Source organism: Anser anser (genome assembly GCF_964211835.1).
Source record: "Anser anser genome assembly, chromosome: 1".
Classification (NCBI taxonomy): Eukaryota; Metazoa; Chordata; class Aves; order Anseriformes; family Anatidae; genus Anser; species Anser anser.
This window is the reverse complement of record NC_139720.1, coordinates 111,555,102-111,580,527: the sequence shown is the minus strand read 5'-3', so window position 1 is coordinate 111,580,527 and position 25,426 is coordinate 111,555,102. Positions and strand designations below refer to the sequence as shown.

Here is a 25,426-nt window from a genome sequence, read left to right as displayed (position 1 = left end):
CTACGAAGAACAAACATACTGGTTAACAGACAGTCTGAACTTTAACTAGCACAGCCAGAGCTGGACACCGCTAGGAAGGGATGCCCGGTGGGGGGGGGGGGGGGGGGGAAATACAATGATACAGAAGGCAAAAGCAAAAGTTTTTGAACTTCTGCAGAAAACAAAGTGAACGGGTATATTTTTATGGGGTAGGGGTCTTGCACATGACGTCATACCCCACCACACAAATTCATTTTGTATACTATGTCCCATACATGCCTATTCTGGAGAATATTTAAATGCTTTAATTGTAGAGTGCTATCTCATTGACATGCAAGTGTTTACCTTTAATTTTCAGTTGCTTTCTTGTACAATATTTAAAAATAGACTAATATTCTAAAAGAAGAAAGATGAATCATAGAGCAGGGCTAAAAGGAAGGACGAAATAGGACTCAGACTAGGGGTACAGCTGCTGTGCAGATATTTGGCTGAATAGCTGTTAAATATTCTGACAGAGATATTGGACCAGAGTAGTGGACAGCAGTTAAGCTGCTATTTGTTTTGACAATTCCAGCACTACAACTGTTGGTACAGTAGCAGTAAAGAGGGAACTCAGACAAAATTTTAACTTAAGGAAAATCGAAGCAAAAGCAACCCCAGAAGCTTTTAAAGAAACAACAGCCAATAACCACTTTTTCAACGAATCAGATATTAATAAGAAAAAAATAGTTTCAGAATATTAGAGAAAAAATGGATTATCCTCAGAAAAGAACCAGAAAAAAAAAAAAGTTGGAAATACCTTTAAAAGGATGGAATACTGAGAGAAATTACTACAGAGGAAATCCTTTCAATAAGCAGATGTTCCCTGCTTATTTTCTGAACTCAAGTGACTGAGTCAATGGTACTAAAAATAGAACATATTGGTATCCTAACCATTATGGCATACCATAGTACATTTTATAATGGGCCTGCCCTAGCATCTATTGAACAGCTGCTAGGTTTTTTTTTAGTTATGGTAGTTTAAGACTTGTTTAAATCATCCTCTCGATGATGTTCAGCACATCAGATAAGCTGGGGTCTTCAGTAGCTTGAAATTTTTCTGAGTTCCTAATTCTCTTGGGCTCCTCTGAAATTTTCAACTTAAGCATTCACCCCCACAGCTAACTAACTGCAAGTTTGTTTTCCACAAAAACAACAAAAAACCTTCCCCAAAGCTTTCAGTGAAATAAATTACTTCTTCAGGATGGTCTATATTGCACCGTTGTCAAAGTAACAACCACAAAAATAACAACAAAAAGCACTTGGTAAAAATTAAACACATTTAGATTTCACAAAAGGGAAAAGCAAATGACAGCAATTATTCACCTCCAAAGACTCTTATGAGGATGTTTGCAGAAAATCAAGAGGAAAGAAACTCTTGCATTTTATTGCAAAAGAATTACTAGTGCCCTTAATGTTACACAGGGGATCAGGCTAAATCACATTGGCTTCTAGCCTTAAAAATCTATGACTCTGAAAATCAGAAACAGTGAAAATGTCCCAAGTGTCAAAATATTCTGAAGATCAAAACACATTCATAACTACCTCCTTTTCTACACATATTTGTTCTTTTCTATTCCATATCTTCTTTACTAGACAATCCCGAAACATCTATTACTCCTTTCCTTAGTTTATTATCAGTATTTAATGAATGCCTAGTTATAAGGAACCATTGATATGATCAAGGATACTCTTTCTAATAAAGTTAGTGGCTTTTTTGTGCCACAAAAGCCTGAAAATAATTAGGCTGATTCTTCACCAGACACAAACAGCATCTCACCCCTGCAGTCATTATTTCACTCCTCCCTTCCTGGTTGCTCATAAAGAAAATGGATTTATAATGAAAGCCGCTTGTTGAGAATATATTTTGTAAAAAAAAAGATGGACAGCAATTTGCTGTATCTGAAAATGAGTCAAGATTCTGGTCAAAAGAATCCAAGAAAGAATGAAAAATGTGCATGTGAATTTTACAGCCATCCCAGTAAACTCAACAGCACTAACCTGTGATGTGAAGGAGTCAGATGAGACACTTCATCACAGTCTAAGTGAAAATACATGATGCGTGATTTCTAAATGAGTAGCACTTCCTGATTGCCCATGGATCCTGAAACTAATTTTGAAGGTCTATATTTAAAAGTGTACTAAAGGTAAAGACCTGTACTCCAATTACAAGATGAACTCTCTGCACACACAGTGGATGGTTTTTTTTTTTAAACTAAATACTCTGTTCATATATATGGAATAGTTTGACTTTTGTGTTTGGTTCATCAGGTTCATACATTCTGTGCTTGTTGCTAAAAACTCTCATTATAATGCAGAGCATGAGACAAAATCTCCATGGAATTTACTTCCTCCTTTTGCTTTCCATTCCGTTGGGCTGAGACAAAGAATCCTTCTGTTTCAAAGCCAGCTCTCTGACCATTTTTATAAGAAAGCTAACATAACAAAGGAACAAGGTCCCTGTGCTGCCCAGCCAACACACCTTCATGCTGAAATGGTGTGGTGGTGCCTCAGTGTGTAGGCACAGCAAGGCTAAGCCACCCAACCTTTGTTGTCCAGCTGAGCTCTTGTCTCTCTGCTGATAGCACCTATTAATACAAATGTGATGATGGGCTTATAACGTGTGATACAGAGGTTCACTCAGGCAATCTGATTTAGAAAGCTGACCTATACTGAGATGCACTGTCTTCACAAAAAAGACTTATTATTTATCAGTGATCTCCAGATGCATTCTCTCCGCTGATACATGCTAATATTGCACATTTAAGGATGTATCACGCTTTCTGGAAATCTTCACCTAATCATATTCGGGACTGACAAGAGATTCCAATAGCACAGGCCTCCATGATGCAGACAAACAAACAAAATCCCTCACACTTTGCTGTCTGACTGGCAAAATGTCTGGTACAGTGAAGAGTAACACTCCAGTCTTTCCCTACATGTCTACTCCATTTAGCTGAACTGCGGGCTACAGGCAAGAGTTGATGAATAAATACTTTAAGAACAACATCTGATTTATTTGCAATATAAACTCACAAATTACAGTTTCTCTAGAGTCTTTGCAAAGATAGAAATAGAACATAAAAATTTAAATGTGTTAAAAGCACATTAAGGTTGCTAAATCAAGCACTCAAAATTTAGGAAATGCCAATCACAACTCTGCTTCCTTGAGTAACTGAGTTATGATCCAGTCTTTAATTATACAATCAGATACTATTTTTCTCTTCTACATGCGTGGGCAAGTGTATTCAGATCTCTTCCTCCTAAATTAAAAAATTAAATTGGTAACGTAAGTAGGCTGTTATCCTGTAAGTGGATCAGCCCTCGCACAGGAAAGCTGCTCGAACTCGACTGAAAGCACTGCAAGCAACCACAGGACTCCAGTGGGAAGCTGTGTATGGGGGCCCAGCCTTGGCCCTCGGAGGGCAGCGAGGTCCAGAAGCTACAGCGCTGGTTACTGACAGACAAGCGTGGACCGATCGAGTTGATCCTGGAAGGCTGTGTGGCTAAGTGACTGGGACTTGGCACTGCTGCATGAAACTCCCCGGGTTCTATTCACAGCCCTGCCTGAAACGACCTTACGCAACCCCTCGGTTACCTCACTCATAAAATAGTGGGGAATGGTCACTGCCTGACCCAGGAATAGGCTATGAAGGCTTGCTCAATAATAAGAGTTGTAGACCTTCCCAAAATAGAAGCAGCCCGTAACACAGGAGGTAAGAGCAAAACCCTCCTACTCAGTATACCTTCACCTAAGCCTAAAGTGTCCTATGAGGAATGTACAGCCGTTATCCCTTTTTAGGGTATCTCACTTAAGTTCCTGTCTAACTTCCCCAAAATACAACAGTAGGTACTTCCTATCCTAATAAGGTCTGGCACTCAGAATTTATTAAACATGTGGGGCTGCAAAGACATGCATGAGCCCTAACCAAAAAGTGAATGCACTGTGATGTTCCCACTGTAAAAATATCTTATTTATAACACAGAAATGCCCAAAAGTCCTCAAAGATGGGTCCATTATGCCAGCCTCTGGACAGACAGGCAAAGTGGCAGCATGTTTCCCCTTCAGGAACTAACAGCATGTCTTTAGATAAGAGGCAGCAAGTGGGGTGAGGTAAGTGAGTGATGATTCTTGTCATTTCCAAAGACCAAGCCACTTATCTGAATGTTGGGTGCAGATTTAGGAAACTAGCCTTATAATTTTTTGAATAATATTTTAGAAAACTCCATTAGTTTTCAATCAATACTTTGTCAGCTGGAAAGCCTCTGTTGCCATTACAGTGAGTATGGAGTAGGGATCTGAAGCTTGCTATTGAAAAACAACCATGGCAAAACAGTCCTGCATGATCAACTATATAAAGCAAAAATTCTTTATGGACACTAGGAGAACAAAGGCATAAAGAAAAGTAAAATAAGTCATTTACTATGCTTGCAGAAATACTACATTGTTCCACTGTCTGTTCGTTTCATTAAAAGATGTATGTTTTGCCTTTGTTATCAGTGATTTTTCCTGAGGGTGCTATCAGAGGTAGAATAATTTCAAAGGAAAAAAGTTACTAACAATTTCAAAACAAGTCATTGATCACCACTTATTACAAGCAGAACTTTTCAGCCAGATTCAAGCTTTTTTTTTTTCTAGGAGAGAAAGTGAAGAGATGTTTACCTGTAAAACTTAGATCTATTACACAAAATAAATCCAGTACTCTACATTTAATAAAGTTCCTGTTATAATTATTCTATCTTAATATGTTCAGTAAATAAGATTTAAGTATATAAGTTAGGACATACTTAATTTCACTAGCTTAAATAAATTGATATTGACAAACTACAATGAACTTTCTATTTGGGAACACTTTTTAAAAATTTTGGAACACCATATTCACTTTAGTTTCCAAGTGATATAAGATAGGCTGATATAGTATGTCTCAGATTCATAAATTTAAAACAGTACCTTAAGTCAAACTGGTGCAATATGGTGTGCAGACACACCCCAGGAAACCTATGTTTGATGCCAGCTTAGTGAACTTGAGTAAAAGAGCCAAAATAGACATCTATATATACAGGAATTAGAGATACACAATAAAACTGTCATCTTATATAGCACCCCTGCCAGCCACTATTCTTGAGACTTTTAAGGAACTGGTTAGCCTACTTTCACATTAAACATACTACACAAAGCTGGCCGGGATTTCAGTCATCATGTGTTGACTGACAAATAATATAACACAATTAAGTTATTTCTTGTATACTCAGGATAAGCCAGCTCCCCTCTTGTAGGTCAGTTAACACAAAGTAATCTCTTCTCAGGAGTTAAGAGCAGTTTCTCCTTTCACTGCTTCTCACACCCAGCACTTGGTTACAATCCTAGCCAGTGAGATAATCACCACCCAGAAGAAACATTCCATTTCCCCTTTTTATATCTAGTTATGCTGCAAGTTCCTCCGAGTAAGCAGTTGTACAGCCCCCGGAAGGATAATGAAGCATTACTTAGTGAAACCTATCACTGTGCCTTTCAAATGAGATAAAATTCAAGGAAAAGTTTAAGTCATGCAGATTCCCTCACCACTTAGCCCTAGTGAAGGACTTCTCGGATATACCCTAGCAGTACAAAAACCTCACTTGATGCTTTACTGTCACATATAAAGCAAGTAACCCCTGTTTGAATTAAAAGCAAATATGATTGTCAAGGAGTGAAAAGAGGTTTCTGTTATTCTTTTTTAAGACGAGTTGCAAAAAAAGCATATGTTATATACTTATTTATACTATCTTGATTCAACTACGGTTTGGTGGAAATCTGCAAACCTGATAAAAGTTTATTTACTTTGCCTTCTTTTAAAATATAGTAAATATAATAACATTTATATGTTCAGGCTTACCACTGAGAGCAAAAGTGGAATTCATGTTATGTGGTAAAACAGGATGCCAATTTAGACCTCTTACTAGTGCAGAAGTAAATATGGCACTCACTTTACCGGTTTCATTTTAGTTTTACCGGTATTCATGGAAATTCTGGAACTACGGAAAAGTTTAACAAAATGTAACAGAAAAAGATTACCTTTCTGCAACTAAGATTCTTTTTATAAATGTTAAGAGAAGCTGAAATTATTAGCAGGATAGAAAAGTAAAAAATAAAATATGATGCAATGTTAAGGAAGCTAGGCTTCCTGCCTTTCACGTCCTTCTTCTTCCAAGCTATTCACAACCTTGTTATTTCCTACTGCCGTCTCTTGTCACAAACCACTCTACCCTCTTTGATTTTCCCGTGGTCTCAGCTTTCCCTGACTTGTATTCACTGTCTCACATAAACATTCTTCTTCCACAACTCATAAGAGCACTCCTTTCTTTTACATCTCCCTTTAAGACCTAGCTTTGCCATAATTCCTGTAAGAAATGTACCACGCTATTGTATTTCCAGAGGTGAGAATGATTCATTATTACTTTCTATAATAAAAATGCAATTACCAGATTATTATAGTTTATGTAAAAAGGGCACAAAGACAGCCGCATATATTTCTTTATATTCCTTCTCCCAGTCTTTCAGGATCACTCATCTTTATGACCTGCAAGTTACGTGCAATAATATACTTAAATGTTTGTTTTTAAATCTCCTTGCATAATGGATGAGATTCTATTTCAGGATTGTAGCTGTAAATTAATATTACGCAATAAGAAGCTATTATTATTATTAGCTATGTATATTCTAAAATATTTTTAAATGAGAAAATGATATCCAGACTTAGACTCTATTCACACAAAGCTCAGGAAGAGACCTCACACATTATCCTACAGCACATGTCGTCCAATAAAGCAATCATCAGCACTGGGTTTCAGTTATCGTTATCAGAGATCCTTATATTTCACACCATCGACACATCTCAATCCTTACTGCAGGCACACACCTCTATCAACAGCTCAGCCAATTTTTAAAAAGGTACTTCACAGCTTCCAATCTACTTTATTACACTCTGATTTTTACTGTGTGCCAACAGCTCTCTAGATCTTAATAATATTTAAGGTACAAAGTAATAATATTCATTTATTCCAAAGGCCAAAGGGGCCATGTGCATACAGGGCACATTTGGGGAAATTAATGCTCAGTCAGCAATTGCTGACAGGATAAACATCAATGAAATTTCAGCTACTTTCTCATGAAGCATGACATGTGGGGCATCCGTTTCCTGAAACCTTTCACCAAACTGGGCACATGTGGCACTTTCCAACCTTCCTGCTGAAGGGAAAGTCTCTTCCTGTTCTAGCCTCATTTACAGTACAAAATGTCTTTTTTCTTTTCTTGTTTCAAAATTCCCCCCAAATCAAGCATACTTTAAATACAAATAATTTTGATAGTTAATTAAAATCTTTAGTATATTCCACAAACCACATGAAAATAGTTAAGATCTAAAATGTCAGTCAAGTCACTTTAGTCTAACGAAATTGTTAGTGGAAACAGAAAAACTGATCATATGCTATTACTCAGGAAAAAAATCCACCCATTACACTGGACTTCATTTGGTATTGTAAACACGGGTAAAAACAAGTAAAATTTAAAAGCAGTTATTTCCTTGTGGTTTGATCTGTAAATTAAACTGTACCTTCGGTTTCATTCAGGCTGAAGGCAATTCGTACTGGCTTATCAGCAGGTACCCTGGCGGTGGTGATCATGTGGGCACTTGAGCCAATGCTTTTACTTGTTTGTTCCAGCTGAAATAATATAAACAATATATTTATTACAGAGCATGTAACACCATTCAACAAATTAGTTTTACTGCTTTTCATGCATTCATAGCTGCCTTTCTCATTCTAGCTAAGCAACGTTTAGAATGAAAGTCAAGGGAGCGCCATTTCACTTTTCCATTTAAAAAATATTTAAGTGAAATTCAGTGCACAGCCTGCCTTTCTTTTGCTACTTGTAGGTTAGAAAGAACGATGGCAAAGGAAGCATCCCCTCTCCTCACCTGCTTGCTCCCCGCCATTGCCCCTTCAGCAAGCCTTGACTCGTGGCAATGCTGCCTGGTTCTGAAGGTGAAGAAGGAAGAAGGGGTGGGGAGATGAGAGTAACATGACCCCAAGCCTGCCATGTGATTGGAAACGTGCACACCACTCCACATGGTGTCAACGAGGAGGCACCCATCCTCCTACCTTCCACCCATCCTCCTACCTTCCACCCATGCTCCCCCAGTCAAAGTGTGCCTGGTAGTTGCACACTCAATGGTCAGAAAGTCAGTGGCTCGCCAAACCTTGGTGGTGATTCCTCAGTGGAACTCTCTGCAGGTGTAGGGGTCTTTCTGCATGGGTTGCCTCCCGGATCTGGACCTTAGTCAGTCCTCGGTATTTCTTCTGAGACCACCAACTCCAAAAAGTGGTTTTAAGGAGATGAGACCCTGCCCATTAAGAAAACTGCTAATTCATTTCAAGCAGGGCACCGAAGAGTTGTTGAGCAACAACAAAAAATTTAGTTACTACTGATCTGTAATGCTACAATTAAGACATCTCTGACCACTCAAAAGTTGTATGCAGAGTTCACAGTGTTTAACCTTTTGAATGAATAGCTTTGGTTGAACTCTATCAAATAGCTGAATGTAAACTTAATCTCCTTGTATACCTAGCACAAAGCTGCTAAAATTCACAGATATTAATTTTCTGATTAGCTCCATGTGGGGAGAACACGAAGTCAGTGGGACTTCATGCACACAAAAGATCTGCCCATAAAGAAATTATTTTAGGACTGAAGACTATGCTATCCAGAGTGCATTGTACTCATACCAACTATGTGGACAAATATGAGAGTAATGTTTAAATCACCATAAAAACTCCTCGGTCAATTAGAAACCAAATTCTTCAGAAAAATACAAACAAATTACTAAAAGTTGTACCACATATCTCCAGATAACATGGCATTTAGCAAGTGAAAACACAAGCCAATTTCCTAAGCCAGTAATTGTGCAGTTTTTCAGTGAAGTAGCGATTGTATTGCACTGAAATCCCAACAACCCATTCCAATTTACACTTAATTATTTGGCAGTCTCAGAAAGTCAATAGAACAGAACAATATTACAGGATTACAATCTTCCTTGGTGATGCACAAGTGAATCAAATTCTTCCCTGGCATCACTGCCTTGCAATCAGGGTAAGAGTATCCTATTTGCATTTGGCCCATTAATTTCAGCATTTCTTTTTATTTGCTTTGTCTGCCTTAATATTTAGCTAACAGAGTGATACAGTTACTCTGTAGCAATGCTATCAATCATTCATTCACTCTGATCAAATAAATTATTATTTAAAATTCTTAATCTTGTCTAAAAGTAACAAATATTCTAAAATCATTGCTTTAAATAAATCTGATTTGGAGCTGTGAATTTCTCTTTCTACTGATACATGAAAGATATCAGGAATTATTCCCTATTCTGTATTACTAATCTTCAAGACACACAAAAAATTGAATTGATATCTTATGGGCATAGACAAATAAAGGTCAAATAACTGCCCCAGTGTATGTTTTTGGTCTCAGGAAAAGATCTCTGGAGTCGACCGAAATATCTGACTAAATAACTTTTACCTTCTTGGCATTAGTGATCTCCTATTTTTCCCCCAGACATTCACTTCATGAGAAATATCTGAGACATCTCACTATTTTTAAAAATTAACAGAACTACTAAGCCAAAATTCATATTTCCGTTCTATATCTCCCAATACAAGGTAAAGGGAAAAAAAAAAAAAGAGATTTTAAATGATAAATTTAAAATTTGCTCTATTCTGCATCAGTTCTCCTGACACCTGCTATCACAAGTGGTCTTCCACATAACAGTATACTTCACAATTCATATCATAGCCTAAGAAATTAAAATAGAGTATTCTGCTGGAGGATTTAAATTTGCCATAGCACATTGGCAGGAATAAATCTGTTGTCCTATCCTAGCCACATATTCTGTGGTCTTCAATATCTTTAAATTACCTCTCTTAACCACCTGCTATGTGAGGGCAAAAATCAATACCTCTTCAGTAAGTAATGGTGAATTCTATCATAACACAAGAGTGTTTGTGTTTTATTCTAATTCACACACACAAAAAAGCATATATATATATAATAATAGTCTCATCTTTATCCACAGCCATTACCATGCTATCTGGTTTCTTATATTACATTTGTACCTTCACTCAATTGTGTGCAGAATCCTCAAGCTCTTCATCACAAAAAGCAATCAGACAGAAAAGAGTGGGGTGGAAGCATTCTGTGTGCAAACAAGGTGATGCAGGAAACACAGCCTGACTGCCCCCCATCCCACCTGCCTCCTCCGCACATGATGAGCAGGATCTCTGCAGACAGAGATGAGTGTGAGTGGGCAACCTGGAATTTAATGAGATTTATTGAGCAGCCCTCTTGATCGTGGCAATTGCCTATAGCACTGGCTGCTGCTGCTTCATAAAAAGCCTGTAGCAGAACTCAGATAATCTAAGTGTTGTTACAGCTCTATCAATTTAGTTCACTTTTCACACCTGTTGCCTTACCTCACTTAGTGGAGTGTCTGCACTTGTATAATCCAGGGCCAGCCACTGCCTTGGCTTGTCGTTGCCTTTATGGAGTAAAGCTTCAATAAAAGAAAAGGCTGCACCTGCTGCATAGCAACAAACTGACAAGGTCTGAGAAGCTGAGACAGCTGTCAGGGCAACATGCTGCTACCTGCACTTCCCATAGGCTTTGCCGTCCCAAAAGATCGCCCTTTTCCGCTTTTCTCCACAATTCCGTTTTCCTTCCTCTCCTTTCCAGTGGCGAGGGATTATGATGCTGTCATGCTTCAGGGTGGAAAAAATCCTTCTGTCACAGGCATTATTAAGCAGCAAACTGTGGCGAGCCCAAGATTTTTAATTCATTAGTCCTGGCAAACCTAAAATACAAACAGACTTGCTTCATAGGACAGGAATGTTTTCAGCATGACCCAATCAGTGTCTGTGTCTATTCCAGCAAACTGGCAAAGATAGCATGACTCCAGTCAGCAAAAATGTCTGTGGCTCCAATCAGCTTGGGGTGACATTGCCAACTTGGACCGGCTACAAGCGAACTATCAAATGATAGCAGCAACTATCAGAGTGAACAGCAAGGGATGGGCTTGGTGTTTTAGGCTCGGTTCATGCTGGCTTTGGTAAAGCAAGGCTCGGCTCGTAACAGGCGATAGTGCGGCTGCTTTGGAGAGGCAACGGGCGAATTTCAGAATGTATGCGCTGTGAAAGCAGATGTATTTATAGATGAACTGATGAGGATGGTGATAACTGAAGGTGACTAATTCAGAGACTTCACTGAACTCAGAGATTTCCACACTAACTAGGTTTCCTAGTGTGATTTCTGACAGCATTTCTCAGCCTTGAAACCACAGGCAAGTAATTAATAGAGAAATCTTGAACTAACACAAAAGAGAACTTCTTCAGCTTGAACATTTATTTTCTGTAGCTGTATCCGGCACAAGTACTGCATACATGACTTTTTTTTTTTTTGATTGACTGCTATCACAGACATTAAAACAAATGGAGAAAAATGGAAAACAATTACAAAATGATTAGACACCGTATCTTTATTGTTATGTGACTGAAAAAGGGGTTCTTTTTTTTTTTTAATTTATTTATTTCAAAATATGTTTTGAAGATCAATTTGTTTTTAAATTCCATATGGAAGTTTTATCTAGCCCAAACCTCCTGTATAGGGACACTGCTAGATTCTTCTGTTGGCTCAGCCAAGACAGACAAAGGTTGCAGGACAGATTGACAAGTAAAGGTTTTCTGAAGTCAAATTTTCATCCTCACCCTCTCACCCTTCCTCACCTTCCGGCCCCAGCCCAGGACTGGTCTAATCAGTGCAAATCTCAGGAACCCAGCAGTTGCCCTTGTGGCCTCAAAAGACCTTTTTCATACTTTGAAATGACTAAACTGCAAAGATATTCTACTCACACCGCCTTTCCACCAGCAATGACCTGGGAGGGCATCAGACAGCTACACCATTAACTAGGTAGCTGGTGAGGCCAGCTTTTTAACTGCACTGTGAATTCAGAGCAAGGTATAGGCTCTGGTCCAAAAAGTTACTCAAAAGCAGGCATTTTCTCTTCTCTTGATGTGTTTGTGAAAAAAAAATAAAAAATTGAGGGTTCCTCCCTGTATGTCTCCTTTGGAAGGGGAAGGAAAGAGATTTGTCTCTGATCACAGCCATTATTGCTGATAACATTCTACAGCTCAATACCATCAGCAGTTGATGCTGATCTCCAGCTCTTGGTCCAACTACTGTGAAAGTATTTGTTTGAAGATACAGAAAATCCTGGCTCCACTGAAGTTAGTAAAAAATATTTTGCTTCTGTTTCCACGTAGCCAGGGTTTCCCTCAAATCATATATCCTCTTCTCCCTTGTGTGGACAGATGGTATTTAGATGGTATGAGAGGCTTCATTACATGCCATGACAGTAAAGCCTAAAAAAAGGCTCTCGATGTAAAGTCTTAAGTCGTGCAAGTTCTTCAATAGCCATAACAGCAAGGGTCTTGGACAGAAATGATGGCTGAATAGTTCAGGAGTGTTTTTCCCAGATGGCTCTGACACTCCACATTTCCAGACTGACACTTCAGTTGTACTCAGTTTAAACAGTATATGCATTTGGAAATTGAGGTCATAATCATTTGTATCCATTGTGCATATATTTTTTACGTCGGTGTTTCTAGTTAAATCTGTATTATTATATACACTTTCCAAAAAGAAAAAAAAAAAAAGATGAAATCACCTGTGCTTCACTTAATATGTGCACTCCTCTTCTAAGGAGGCTGCTGCTTCAGAAGACTATGTATCATGAGCTAAGATACCAAAACTGCACAAACCAAAAATCCCCTGATTTGCATTTAAATATCAGTTCTGTGCTTTACACAAGAATTAGTCACCTGTATGGAAGGTAGTGTATTTTAAGACTGAGAACATTATGGCATTCTGTATATAGAACATTAAATCTGAAACATCAGGATAAATGATTTGGCTGTAACCATTTTATCATCTGTTTACTACTGGGGATATGGTAGTAAAAATAAAAATATGGATTTAAACAGCACATTTCAAAAAGTTTTCTAAAAAACTTTATAGCAATAAACTGGGGAAGAGCTCTGTTTTAAGCAAGGGGGAAATTGAAGTCCAGGGTACTGCGATTTGCTGAAGCTAGTAGTCGAAGACATTGTAAATTTGGGGAAGACATAAATCCCACTTGTTCACTCCGTAGGCTAATTATGCATCTAAGAAACTTATTCTCCCATTTATCACAAAACAAAAAATACTTTTTATAAAAGTCTGTACATACACCTGCTAGTCATCTTTGTGAAATTACAGGATGCTGTTAACTCCTTTATCTACTTTTTTTTTTTTCTTTTTTTCTTTTTTTTTTTTTTTTAGTGCAGGAGCACAGTCTGCCCTGTTTCCTTTCCAGCATACTCTTAGTCATCAGATGCCTGGTACCCAAGCAAAATTTTTTTAATCCTGTGTCACATTATGGAACTGGTGATAAACTAGAAGAGGATATGATGTTTTATTCATCAAAAGCACCTTAAAAAAAAGTGTGTGCTAAATTAGGAACACTAGGACTTGTTGATATTCTGTAGCAGAAATATGCAAATTTGTAACAACTTTTAGCGTGAAGTATAAGTTATTCTACAGATGTAAAAAAGCCAATATCTGCTGTCTAATAAAACACCTGTTGCCTCACTTTTTTTAGTTGTGCTACTCTCGATTCATCTCAGTTTCCTAGTATAAGTGGTATTTTAGTAACATATGACCTCATTCATGCTAAAATGGTGTTTCACAGATTGTCAGTCACTATTTAAAAATACACTTTAAATATTCCAACATATGGAAGATGTTCCAAGGAGAAATTTTTTAAAAAATGCTTTCCCTAAAACTGTACATAAAGTGAAATCTTATTTTAATAATTCCCCTGAGTACTAACAGAATCACATTTTTGTCAATTTCTGATTTTGTTGCAGATTATTTTTGCAGAAAAAAAAATGTTAAAACAAACCATTACAGGAGGCATCTGGTCCACTTTACTCACATTGAGGCTGATCAGGGTGAAGCTGCTCCATGCCATAGAAAATTGACTTTAAAGGCATAAACATTGGTGAGCTACATCCTTTAGCTTCATATTACCTGTAGAATTTCCAAAAACACCTAGATTGTAAAGCTCAGAACTTGTCAGATATTAAAATCTAGATGGTATATTCCATTTGTCTGTCATGGTAATTTAAAAAGTGCCTTCACACCAGCCACAAAAATAAGTTATTTGTTGATCCAATCTCATCTTGCAGTCCATAAGGATAACCATCTCAAGTCTGCATGGAACTGAGTAGAGAAGTGTTTTTTTCTTCAGTAGGTTTCATCCTCGGTGAGATCAGAACATCCAATATGATGAATTCAAACTACAATTTTTCCAGACAGAAATCTAAAGGCAGAGGTCAATACTTCTCTTTTGTCTTTTGGATGATAGGAAGGTATAGATAAAATATGCATTACTTAGTTTCATCTCATTCACAACCGTATATCCCAAGTTCTAACGACTGGAGCAGCCAACAGAATACTTCATTACTCTTAGATACTGCCTCCAGTCTCCTTCCCTGGGTAGTATTTTAATGGGGGTAAAATAACATACTTTCCCCCAAGCTCTACAATCATAAATGTCTGAACCCTATCAGATGAAATTAATTAATTAAAAACAACCTGACGCAGACATTGAACAGTGACAAAAAATAGCACATAAATGTTATAATTAACGGTAAATTGACGTGCAGTAGCTGAATTCAGTTATATAGGGTCATATTATATAGGGTCATACCGATCTAATGAAGGAGATTGTTCCAGAGAAATTTAAAAAATTGGCTTAGTCGAGGTGATGTGGAATTACCGGAGCTGACTCAACATTTTTTCACCTGCTTTATGACCATCTGGAAATAACTGCATCTTGAATCATTTGAAAGTCTAACTGGTGAAAAGCTCTGTCTCTTCCACAGCAACCTCTAGAGAAAAACTGTGGGCCGCTAATGCTGCTAACAGGAAGAAAGCTTAAGCCTTTGAGATAGGATGCTGCTTTGGCATCCTCTCATATCTCTTGGGTGGAAAATAAGATGAAAGCTGAAGTTAGAAATATTATTGGAAAAGGATCACTGTTGTCAGAAATCAACAGGTGCAAACTTACACACTTCACTCGCATCAGCATAGAGATGCAAATAACCTTTAGAAACTAAATACAGGAAGAATGGTGACAGGTCATCTCAACAGGGAATGATGGAGGATATGCAAAGACAGGGTGCGATGCACTAGGAGATCACCAGCCAAATGTTCAAAGCTAGCACTGGCTAGTACTGGTTAGCTGGAAACACCAGCACTTTCTTGAAAGAACTAAAACCAAAAGACATCAATTTTGTTTATTGATTTTGTCACTAAACCACATCCAATTGTTCTAGTACAGAAAGACAATTCTCTTACAGCCGCATAAAAGTAAAGTAGTCACTCCATTTCAATTGGAATTGCCATGTCCCGAAGGCATGTTTAGTTTACCTTGCATAAGAACTTACCGGAAGGGAATACTGCAAGACATTACAGCCTCACTTGTTGATGATGGCTGAGGTCGTCATACTCTTATGGATATAGGCACGAGACTTCTAAACTAACACACTTTTTCATCAAACTTTCCTGCTATCAGGAAGAAATCAGCCTCCAGAAGAACCTGTGGCAAAATTCCCACCTGCAAACATGGAGGAGAAATTAAGAAACAATACACTCTAGAATATTTATTAGCAAAACTTGTTCATTATGAAGCACTGCTTATAACAGTCTAGAAAGTCCTCACACCTCCTCTAGATATTTATTTTCCCTCTCTCCTCGAAGAGAAAGCATATGGTACTATAACCAGCAAGAGTACAGAAGACAGTTCTGCAGTGGTGTGCAAGTATCAGGCCCAGGACTATCACACAATGACAGGATGTGTGTGCATGAATTTATCTTGATCTATAGAATGAGCTACACTAAACAGGATATCATTATTGTTACAAAGTCAAACACTTTCAGGCTTATGAACAGCCTGCCTATTCACATATGGTTCAGAACCCTTGTGCATCTCTGATATGATCTTTAACAATGGATGCTTACACCACTTCCCCCCAGCAACCCAAATTCAGCCAAAATGGCTTGTTCCAATGAAAGGTATTATATTTTTAAAAAGGCACACTAGGAAAAAAAAATGTGCTTGCTCTGGCAGATGAATTGTACAAGACACATTCAAAGGCCAGCTTACCTGGGGATGGCCCTTTCCCAGAAAATAAGGCTGTTTGTACTGGGACACTGGCAAGACCAAGTGGGGTAAGGACAGTAAACCGCTTCTTTATTTGCTGGGGAAGAAGGTACTTGAACGTCATTCTTCCTAAAAGATGACCCATGTGCCTGAGGCTGACTCTAAGTGAAGGTCCTACCACAACCATTTTCTCGTTATTAATGCCATACTCTTCCTCATCTCACCAAATTTTAATAATGAACAAGCAGATATTCTTGTGATTTAATATAGAGGATTAAGCCAGTGATATTAATACGTCGGAATATTCCCATATTAAGACACCTACACAATACTAAGTATAACTATACTGCCAGGAAAGCTTGGCATTACCTTATTAACATTAGTCAAGATGACATATTGCTTCTAGAAATGACATAATATTGATATTTCTCGCATGAAAGAAATGTGCTGGATCTGTCATCAGTTTCTCTTTCGCTCTCTATCAAAGATTAACAAAATACCCAAATTACTCATATGATTGTGAGTACTCCACAGGTGAGAATGCCAATGGTTTTAGCACTTTAATTAGAACGTGTCTGCTACAGGATTTTTGTCAGATTGGCAGTAATGACCCCCAAACATATTGTTTACCTTTAAAAACCCACAGTTTCAGACAACAGAGAATAATCACTGATTTGGTAGTTATTCACTTACACCTACCTCTTATTACGAATAGAAGCCGACGTTTACGGAGAGATACCTGCTCTTCAATGCTGCCCCTTAGAGGACACATTCAAGAAATTCATCCATTTCCTGTAAAAGAGCCTATGAAGACAAGACAGAGAAAACTGTATCGAGACAATGTAATGTTGCACTATTTGAAACCTACTAATTATTAACCTATTAACCACTATGGCATATTAACATGCAAAACTCCTTAATCACTTTGAGAAATTGTTTTTGCTACAGCTGTGTTTGTCAAAAAACAAGCTTGATTCGCCATATCACTTTTGTGCAAGTCCTTTAATGGCATCCCAGTTTTAACTTTATGATTTTATTCATATGGTCATCCACAATAATCCAGGAATAAAATGAAATTTCCAAGCTAAACATGTACTGAGTCTTTTTCTTTTCTTTTTACTTTTTACTTTTTAAACTTTTTTCCCTTTTTCTCCTTTTTCTTTTTCTTTTTCTTTTTCTTTTTCTTTTTCTTTTTCTTTTTCTTTTTCTTTTTCTTTTTCTTTTTCTTTCTCTTTCTCTTTCTTTTTCTTTTTTTCTTTTTCTTTTTCTTTTTCTTTTTCTTTTTCTTTTTCTTTTTCTTTTTCTTTTTCTTTTTCTTTTTCTTTTTCTTTTTCTTTTTCTTTTTCTTTTTCTTTTTCTTTTTCTTTTTCTTTTTCTTTTTCTTTTTCTTTTTCTTTTTCTTTTTCTTTTTCTTCTTTTTCTCCCTTGTTTTTATTAAGGTTTGTTGCTGGTACCAGCTAAATGTTTTAATACCATGAACTATACGCAGGCTGCCATAGCTCTTGCTTGAGCTCTCTAAATCCTAATTCTCTTGTGAAAGTGACAGCAATGCCACTTTAGCAGGGCAGCAGCAGGGAATACTCATCTCTAAATTATCTGAATTAGGAGATCCTGACAAAAATGTTTAAGAATCTCATCTTGCAGAATGCATGATCTCTATCCGTGTGTGACGCTTCATCATACCTTGAATACATATAGAAGAGCACAGTGAGATCTTAATATCTGGTAGCCATCCATTTCAGACGAAACATTATGAAACCCAAGACTGCAGTCTCAAGTATTCTCCAATGGCATCAAAAGAAAACCTGTAAGGTACATGGTGTAGCACACTTGAGAGGACAAATTGCTCATTCCAGGTTACAGCTTACATCATCAATCTGTCTACCATTTGAGCATTATGCCTTCAAACATAGTGCAAAACTAAAAAATTGCTACTGAAATACATAAAATGAAAATTACTCCTGTTCTATTCTTTTGGCTCCTACAGTTTTACAGCCATAAATAAAATGACACTGGTTTAAAATGAGTAAAACCAGCTCTCAATAGAGCCCACATTTCTTGAAATGTTAAATCCAGTACAAGAGTGTTCTTTAGTAGTACCAGACCATTTCCATTACCACAGCTTAGTGGTTGATGAGATTGCAATTTTAAAACATTACTTTCAAGAGTTACAAAAAATACGGCATATAGACATGACAGACTGTTTTTGAATTTTAAAAATGCAAGAGTAAGAAAAAGAAACTTGCTTCATGCATTTATCTTAAAACCATATTTACTAGACAAATTATGTCATTATTGCCATAGCAATTATAAAATACTGATTTTTTTAAAAGATTGTCTAATTTCACTTGCTGAGAAGAATCCTTTTTTAACATTCTGAATATTCAAATATTACTAGGTTTTTGCTATTCATCTTCACATTGCCACTCACAGTTTTCACCATAAACTCATTTACTCCTCCTAAAGCCAAGAAACACACAAAAATTGTAAGCAGTAAGCTTCTATGAGACTGTATGATGACAAAGGATTCATTCTTTAATGGATTTAAGGGAGAAATATTGAAAGTATTTATCTGGAATCCTTTAGCACAGGCATCTAGTGATAAAGCACAATAATTTATTTTTATTTGTTTTTACAGTAAAAATACTGTACTTGGCATCCTAAAAAACATACACTCTGTGTTTTACTGTTTTTGTTTGGGCTGTGATTCCAGTATGTAAAATCAATTATTAGCTCTCAAATTCATAAAGTTTCATAAGTCCCATCAGAACAGCACATTTTCTGTCATAGTTCTTCTGTACATGCCAGTGATAATGGAAATTCAAGACTGAAGAGAAATTGCTGGTTAGACCATATCATAGAGGACTGGAGACATGGAAACATAATGAAGTACCCCATTAAGTGTGAGAGATCAAACTTCAGGACTCTGAAGGCTTGACAAGCAGACATCAGGCTGTCTGTGAGAGCAAAAGAAGTTACACTTGGGTCTTCAAAAGCATTGTAGATGGAATCACATACTGCTGAATGAATACTATGTTTTCCATCTTTTCCACAGATTCCTTGCTGAACCCTTAGTTGTCAAATGTCTTCTTTTATTTACAAAGAAAATGAAGTTTAAATGAAGCAAAAAGATAGCACTGTGGTTTGGAGTCCTGTAGACTCTGCCTTCCGCCACTCCCTTCTGTGAAGATGGTGTCCTCTGGGCCAACCTACCAAAAGCCTTTGTAAGTGATCAAACAAGCCAACTGCTTTCTCAGACCTTCTGCAGGTGTTTGGAAAGATGACTTCTTCCTAAATCCACAGCATGCTGATGTTTAAAGTAAGAGAGAAAGCGGTAGTATGGCTTGCTGCCATATATTGTCCTACTTCAAGCACTGGTTTAAAGTCTTCTGTTGTTTCTTTGCCAGTTGGCTGACAACAAGGACATCTGTTAGTGGATCAAAATAACCAGTGTGAAGCTTTAACATATGTTTTGGACCATTTTTACACAAGAGAATAATTAACAGAGAATCTGTTGTGAATCTCACATGTGGCTTACTGATGCCCAAATTTTAGTCCACAGAATTCAGAACCTAGACCATAAAGATTCATAACAAACATTTAGACATTCATTTCACTGTATTACATTTAAAAATGAATAAATGATAGAAATGAAGAAGCTCAAATGCGTCACAGATAAAATCAAGAGTTGGTAGCATATGCAATATCGGGGATGAAAAGAAGTTGTGACAATTATCCTTCAAAAGCAAAAAAAAAAATAAAATGGCAGAGAGTTCTTTACTGCTTGATTACTGTTTCAAGAATCTTAACCCCAAAAGAGGATTCAGAACTAAATCTGGATGATAGCCAACACGGAAAACTACTGACACTGCTGAGCTGGTGATGTGTTTTCGCCACCTTTGCCTTGGAACTTCAATGTCCAGTAACATCCTTTTGCTTCCCTAAGCCTAGTTCTCATGTCACCCATTCATTGTGTAGTACACAAAGCTTCCAGAGACCAAATGCTTAATAAATACACACAAATCCATGTGAAAAAAGTAATTCAGTGTTTTGGTAGCTTTACATATTGTCACAACACAGTATAAACACTAGTTACTGCTGATCAGATGTACACTAGGGAGATTGTCTTGTTAAGTAAACCACCATAACATTAATTTTGTGAACTATTACTTCTCTTTTAGATAGATTGAAGCACTGGACAATTGGCAACGTTATGAAGTTCCAGAAAGGCAAATGCCAGGAGCTGCACCTGGGACGGAGAAGCGCTGGCCACAGGCACGGCCTGGGAGAGGAGTGGCTGGGGAGAGGCTCAGCAGAAAGGGACCTGGGGGTGCTGGTCGACAGCTGGCTCAGCGTGAGCCAACAGTGTGCCCGGGGAGCCAGGAGGGCAAACTGCATTTTGGGGTGTGTTACACACCGCACAGCCAGCCGGTCAAAAGGGGCGATTCTCCCGTTATATTTAGTGTTCGTGCAGCCTTACCTTGAATACCCTGTGCCATTCTGGGCTCCACAATGTAAAAAGGATGTTAAGTTCCTTGAAAGTATCCAGAGGAGGGCAACAAAGCTGGTAGAAGGGCTGGAAAGCATGTCCTGTGAGGGACAGGTTCCTTGCAATTGAAGCTATTCTATGATTCCATAGTTTAGAGATAACTGGGCAAGAAGTCTTCCATTGACCTGAGTTCTGGAGAATTTATGAATTTCTAAATGGGTATATTTGGATGATGTATAGTCAGGAAACCTAAGATTAATCCCCAGATAAGAATGGGGACAATACAAGAAACAAAATTTGCAGTTACTTGGACAAGGTCTTTAAAATTGTTTGGGTAGAGAAACAAAGTATAAAAAAATTGGAAAAAACTCTGTCCTTGTTCTAAAGATCTAGTACTGTTTTAGACCATCCTTAGAAAATTCCAGATTGGTCAAGGCATTACACAATGAAGAAAGATTACAGACCTCTGTGGTCCAAGCACCAGCAAATGTAAGTTCTGGTCTTGATCTCAGAATCCTACCTTTACATTTTTTCTACTTTGTGTCTGCAGAGCTGAAAGAAATGCAGATCAGGTGTAACAGTAACTTGTTTCTACAAGTCTACAAACAGTTGTGATTTCATTTACTCTTCATGAGTCCTTTTCTGTGTTATTTCTGCAGAAGTCTTTAGCTATTAGCTGAAAGCTCATATACTGGGGTAAGAATACACAAATGGTAAGAAGATTTTGCTTTCCTGACTAGCTTGCTCCAACAAGTGAGATAAGCCCAGGATGCTAGCAGCCCTTAGCCCAGGAGCTGTGCACTAATGGCCTAAGAAGTATTCATAGTTTATTAGAGTGCTCCTTTTCACTCTGTGGCAGGTGAGATAAGCACAATCTGGGAAAAGCTGAAGTAACTACTGCTGCTGTTACATACAGAATAATTTTCATCCTGATTGCTCAGCCCTATGTGGTTCACACTTCTGTTTGTCAGGTATAAGCATGATTCTCTGCAAACTAGGTATGGTCCTCAGGCTTCCCTCAACATGGCACTCACATTTTTTCATTGGCCAAACATCAATGTTGTTTGACAAACACAATCAGATATTAGTTACACTCACAGTTTCACCAAATACTTTTCTATTCCCTATTTTTCCAATTGTTTATGTTCCCACTGCTGAATAAGTAAATAGAAATTAAGCCCTTTAACATTCTGTCCTTTGTACAAACTTCCCAAGACCTTGTTAAATTTTACCATCCCAGAATTTGACAAACATATGCCCATAGATAAGCTGGGGATTTCCATGTGTACAGTAATAGATTTTGGCTGATGAAAGGACAGCCAACTGCCAATGGCCAAACCTCTGACCTTTGGATGGTCCTTTAGCATGGCAATATCTGTGCAGAATATAAATGGTGTATATGAATAGCTAAAAAAAGATCAAGGCCAAGTCAAAGTCATGCTTAGGCATCGAGTCCCAAGTAACTCCTGATTATAACAGAAGAGATGCTTCAGTGACAGTTTAATACAAACTAATATATGTATGTATATATTCATAATAATGCACATACATATAGCACACACATTTATATTCTAGCTTTAGTGGTATTCTAGCTTAAAAAAAAAAAGAAAAAAAAGGAACCACTATAAGCTTCACTGAAGGCATCATACCAACAGGGCAGTTCCTGAAATAACTGAAGGTAGGGTAAAGCAGCACTGCCACAGAGAGACTCTGCCTTGTTTCCCTTCAGGTCTCCTCGTGCCAGCCCAAGATTTTGCACAACCATGTAAGTGAGCAGGAAAGCTGAAAGCTGGCCAAGCTGTATTGGGGTTAGTTTTAGTGCAGATCAGTTCTCTAATTTGCTTCACTGCTTGGGTGATCAAAAATCTGGCAAGAGAGGATTTGAGTGGAGGAGAAGGGGAATGCAGAGGTGAAAGAAGCAGGCAGACATGGGACTGCCTTTTTAGCCATTATCCTTCAAAATAATGGACCTGGAGTGTGAAATCATTGACCAGCAGCAACTTCCTTTAGGAACCTGCAATATTATAAGTAGAAACAAACACTGAATAAATTTTCTTCTCCAAAAAAAAGCAGCACTTAGGAAAAAGCCTAAACTGAAGTAAACTGGACTACTGAAGTGCTGAAGTAAGAAAAGGGGTTTTCACCCCCAGGTTGCTTACTTAATTGAAGAAGAGTTGACCTAATAGCAAGCACCATGCAATGTTGCAACTGTGGGCCTGCATGAGCTGTCTTTGCATTTTGCTGTAGTTCCAACATGACAAAAGCTACACTTCCTGTATATAATCATAAAATCACAGAATATCCTGAGTTGGAAGCAACCCACAAGAATCATCAAGTCCAATTCTTGGCTCCATACAGGCCCACCCAAAATCCAGACCATGTGGCTGAGAGCGTAGTCCAAACACTCCTTGAACTCCGGCAGGCTCGGTGCCATGACCACTGCCCTGGGAGCCTCTCCCAGTGCCCGACCACCCTCCGGGTGAAGAACTTTTCCCTAACACCCACCCTGACCCTCCACTGTCCCAGCCCCATGCCGTTCCCTCGGGTCCTGTCGCTGTCCCCAGAGAGCAGAGCTCAGCGCCTGCCCCTCCGCTCCCCTCGGGAGGGAGCTGCAGGCCACCAGGAGGCCTCCCCTCAGCCTGCTCTGCTCTGGGCTGAGCAAACCAAGGGACCTCAGCCGCTCCTCATATGTCTTGCCCTCCAGACCTTTTACCATTTTCATAGTTTCCTTTGGACACTCTCTAATAGCTCTGTGTACTTCTTATTTTGTGGCACCCAAAACTGCACACAGTGCTTCAGGTGAAGCCACATCAGTGCAGAGCAGAGCAGAGCAGGACAATGCTTTCCCTCAACCGGCTAGTGATGCTTTGCCTGATGCACCCCAGGGTACGGGTGGCCCTCCTGGCTGCAGGGTACACTGTTGATACATATTCAACTTGCCACTGACCACAATGCCCAGATCCCTTTCTGCAGGGCTGCTCATCCCCCACTCTGTATGTATAGGCAATGTTGCCCCCACCTAGGGGAAGAATCCATCACTTATTGCTGTTAAATTCCATACAGCACTGATTGCCCGGCACTCTAACTTGTCAAGATCTCCCCACAAGGCCTGTCTATACTCAAGGGAGTTAACATCGCCTCATATTTGGTACAATCTGCAAACTTAGTGTGCATTCCAGTCCCGCATCCAGACACTACGTCCACATCGAACCGTTCCTTTACAAAAAGAAACCCACTTGACCCTGTAGAGAGGGGTGTGATTGAAAAGGCTTGGAGAACATCACTGCTTTTGTTGAATTGCTTTCTAAATTTCTCAACTGTCGAATCAAAGCATAAGAACCAAATCAAAGAAACAAGGGCTTGTACATCTACCATTTTATGTCATTAGCAAAATCTATATAGGTTTTGTTCTGGTTGGACCTGCAGAGCAGCCTCTGGGAGACTGCTGACCTCAAGGAGCATCACCTGGGTACATAGCTACTCCCTTGCAAAAGCAGTGCTGTGCAAATCACAGAGCATTTACAGGAAGTGGCAGCAAACTAGGAAGAGATCGCTACATTCTTTAGTTAACATTGCTTGGGAAACTGATTTCCCTCCCCAGATGGAAAACGCACAGGGACATCAAGGAGGCCAGAAGAGAGCTATCACACAGGGAAGGGGAAGCAAGGTCTAGGGAAGAAGCGATCCCCTTTAAACACGGCTTTATGTGCTTCTTTTGAGTCGAAACACCCGTGGTACAGCACCAGCAGCAAGTGCTGGACAGCAACATCTGGCTGTTCCACTGTGATGTCACTCTGATGACGGGTGGGTGTCATGGTGATGCTCGAGCATCTCCCACCACAACGCCCAGACAGACCAGCTGGGTCTCGCTCGCTGAGTGGCAGGACGAAGACTAAGCTGGCCACTGAAATGGCTTCAGGCGGAAACTTCAGTGAAAATGAGATAAAAGAAATTAAGAGGGAGCCGCTTCCAGCAGAAACTTCACCTGTTTCTGCTCCAGACAAGCTGGTTGAATCCTCAGAGTCCCCTTCTGCTGAGCCTCTGGGTCAGCACAGAGGAGCAGCTTGTGATGGTGCTGCAGCATCAGTAAAGGAAGAAATGGATTGGCCGGCTTCCACTGATAACTGTGAGAGCAAACCCTGCAGTTCTTCTGAGGAGAGCGCTGTCAAAGCCAACTTCTTCTCCTTCCTCAGTTTCCCAGAGAAACTGTGGCAACTAGTTGAAAGCAACGACTTTAAGACCATTTGGTGGGGTCACTGTGGAAACTGCATTGTGATTGATGAAGAAATATTTAAAGTGGAAGTGCTGGGAAGGAGCGGGCCTCAGAAAATTTTTGAGACTGGGCGCATGAAAAGTTTCATCCGTCAGCTTAACCTGTACGGATTTACCAAAATGCAACAGGACTTCCAAAGATCTGCCTCACTTCCTGAATTCCTTGCAGAAGAAGATGCGTTTTCTGCTCACAGGAAGGTACATCACTTGCTCCACACGCGAACCAACACTCACAATAGTCTAGTGGGAGATATGGGCGTAGGCCTTGGCAATACAGGAGATGAGGATGACAGTAAATGTTCTAAATTTAATGTCTTTCTCAGGCTGGTGTGGAGGTATTTTTCAGGTGGCGTTG

At 38.8% G+C, this 25,426-nt stretch overlaps 1 protein-coding gene across 8 annotated transcripts in view; it reads right to left on the bottom strand.

Annotated features, from left to right (window-relative positions):
* MAP3K7CL (MAP3K7 C-terminal like) overlaps window positions 1-10,974 on the bottom strand; it is a 30,725-nt gene extending 19,751 nt beyond the window's left edge. For 2 of the 8 annotated variants that reach the window (XM_083794845.1, XM_083794847.1), the window contains exons 1-3: window positions 10,525-10,972; window positions 8,256-8,399; window positions 7,611-7,719 (exon numbers count right to left, since the gene is read on the bottom strand). In XM_083794845.1, coding sequence (XP_083650971.1) covers window positions 7,611-7,680 — 70 coding nt within the window. In that variant the 5' untranslated portion in view covers window positions 7,681-7,719; window positions 8,256-8,399; window positions 10,525-10,972. Of the gene's footprint in view, window positions 1-7,610; window positions 7,720-7,973; window positions 8,035-8,255; window positions 8,400-10,167; window positions 10,313-10,524 lie in introns of those variants that run through there. The other 6 variants (XM_083794843.1, XM_083794844.1, XM_083794846.1 and 3 more) reach the window with 6 other exon arrangements.
* Window positions 10,975-25,426: the final 14,452 nt, after the last annotated feature.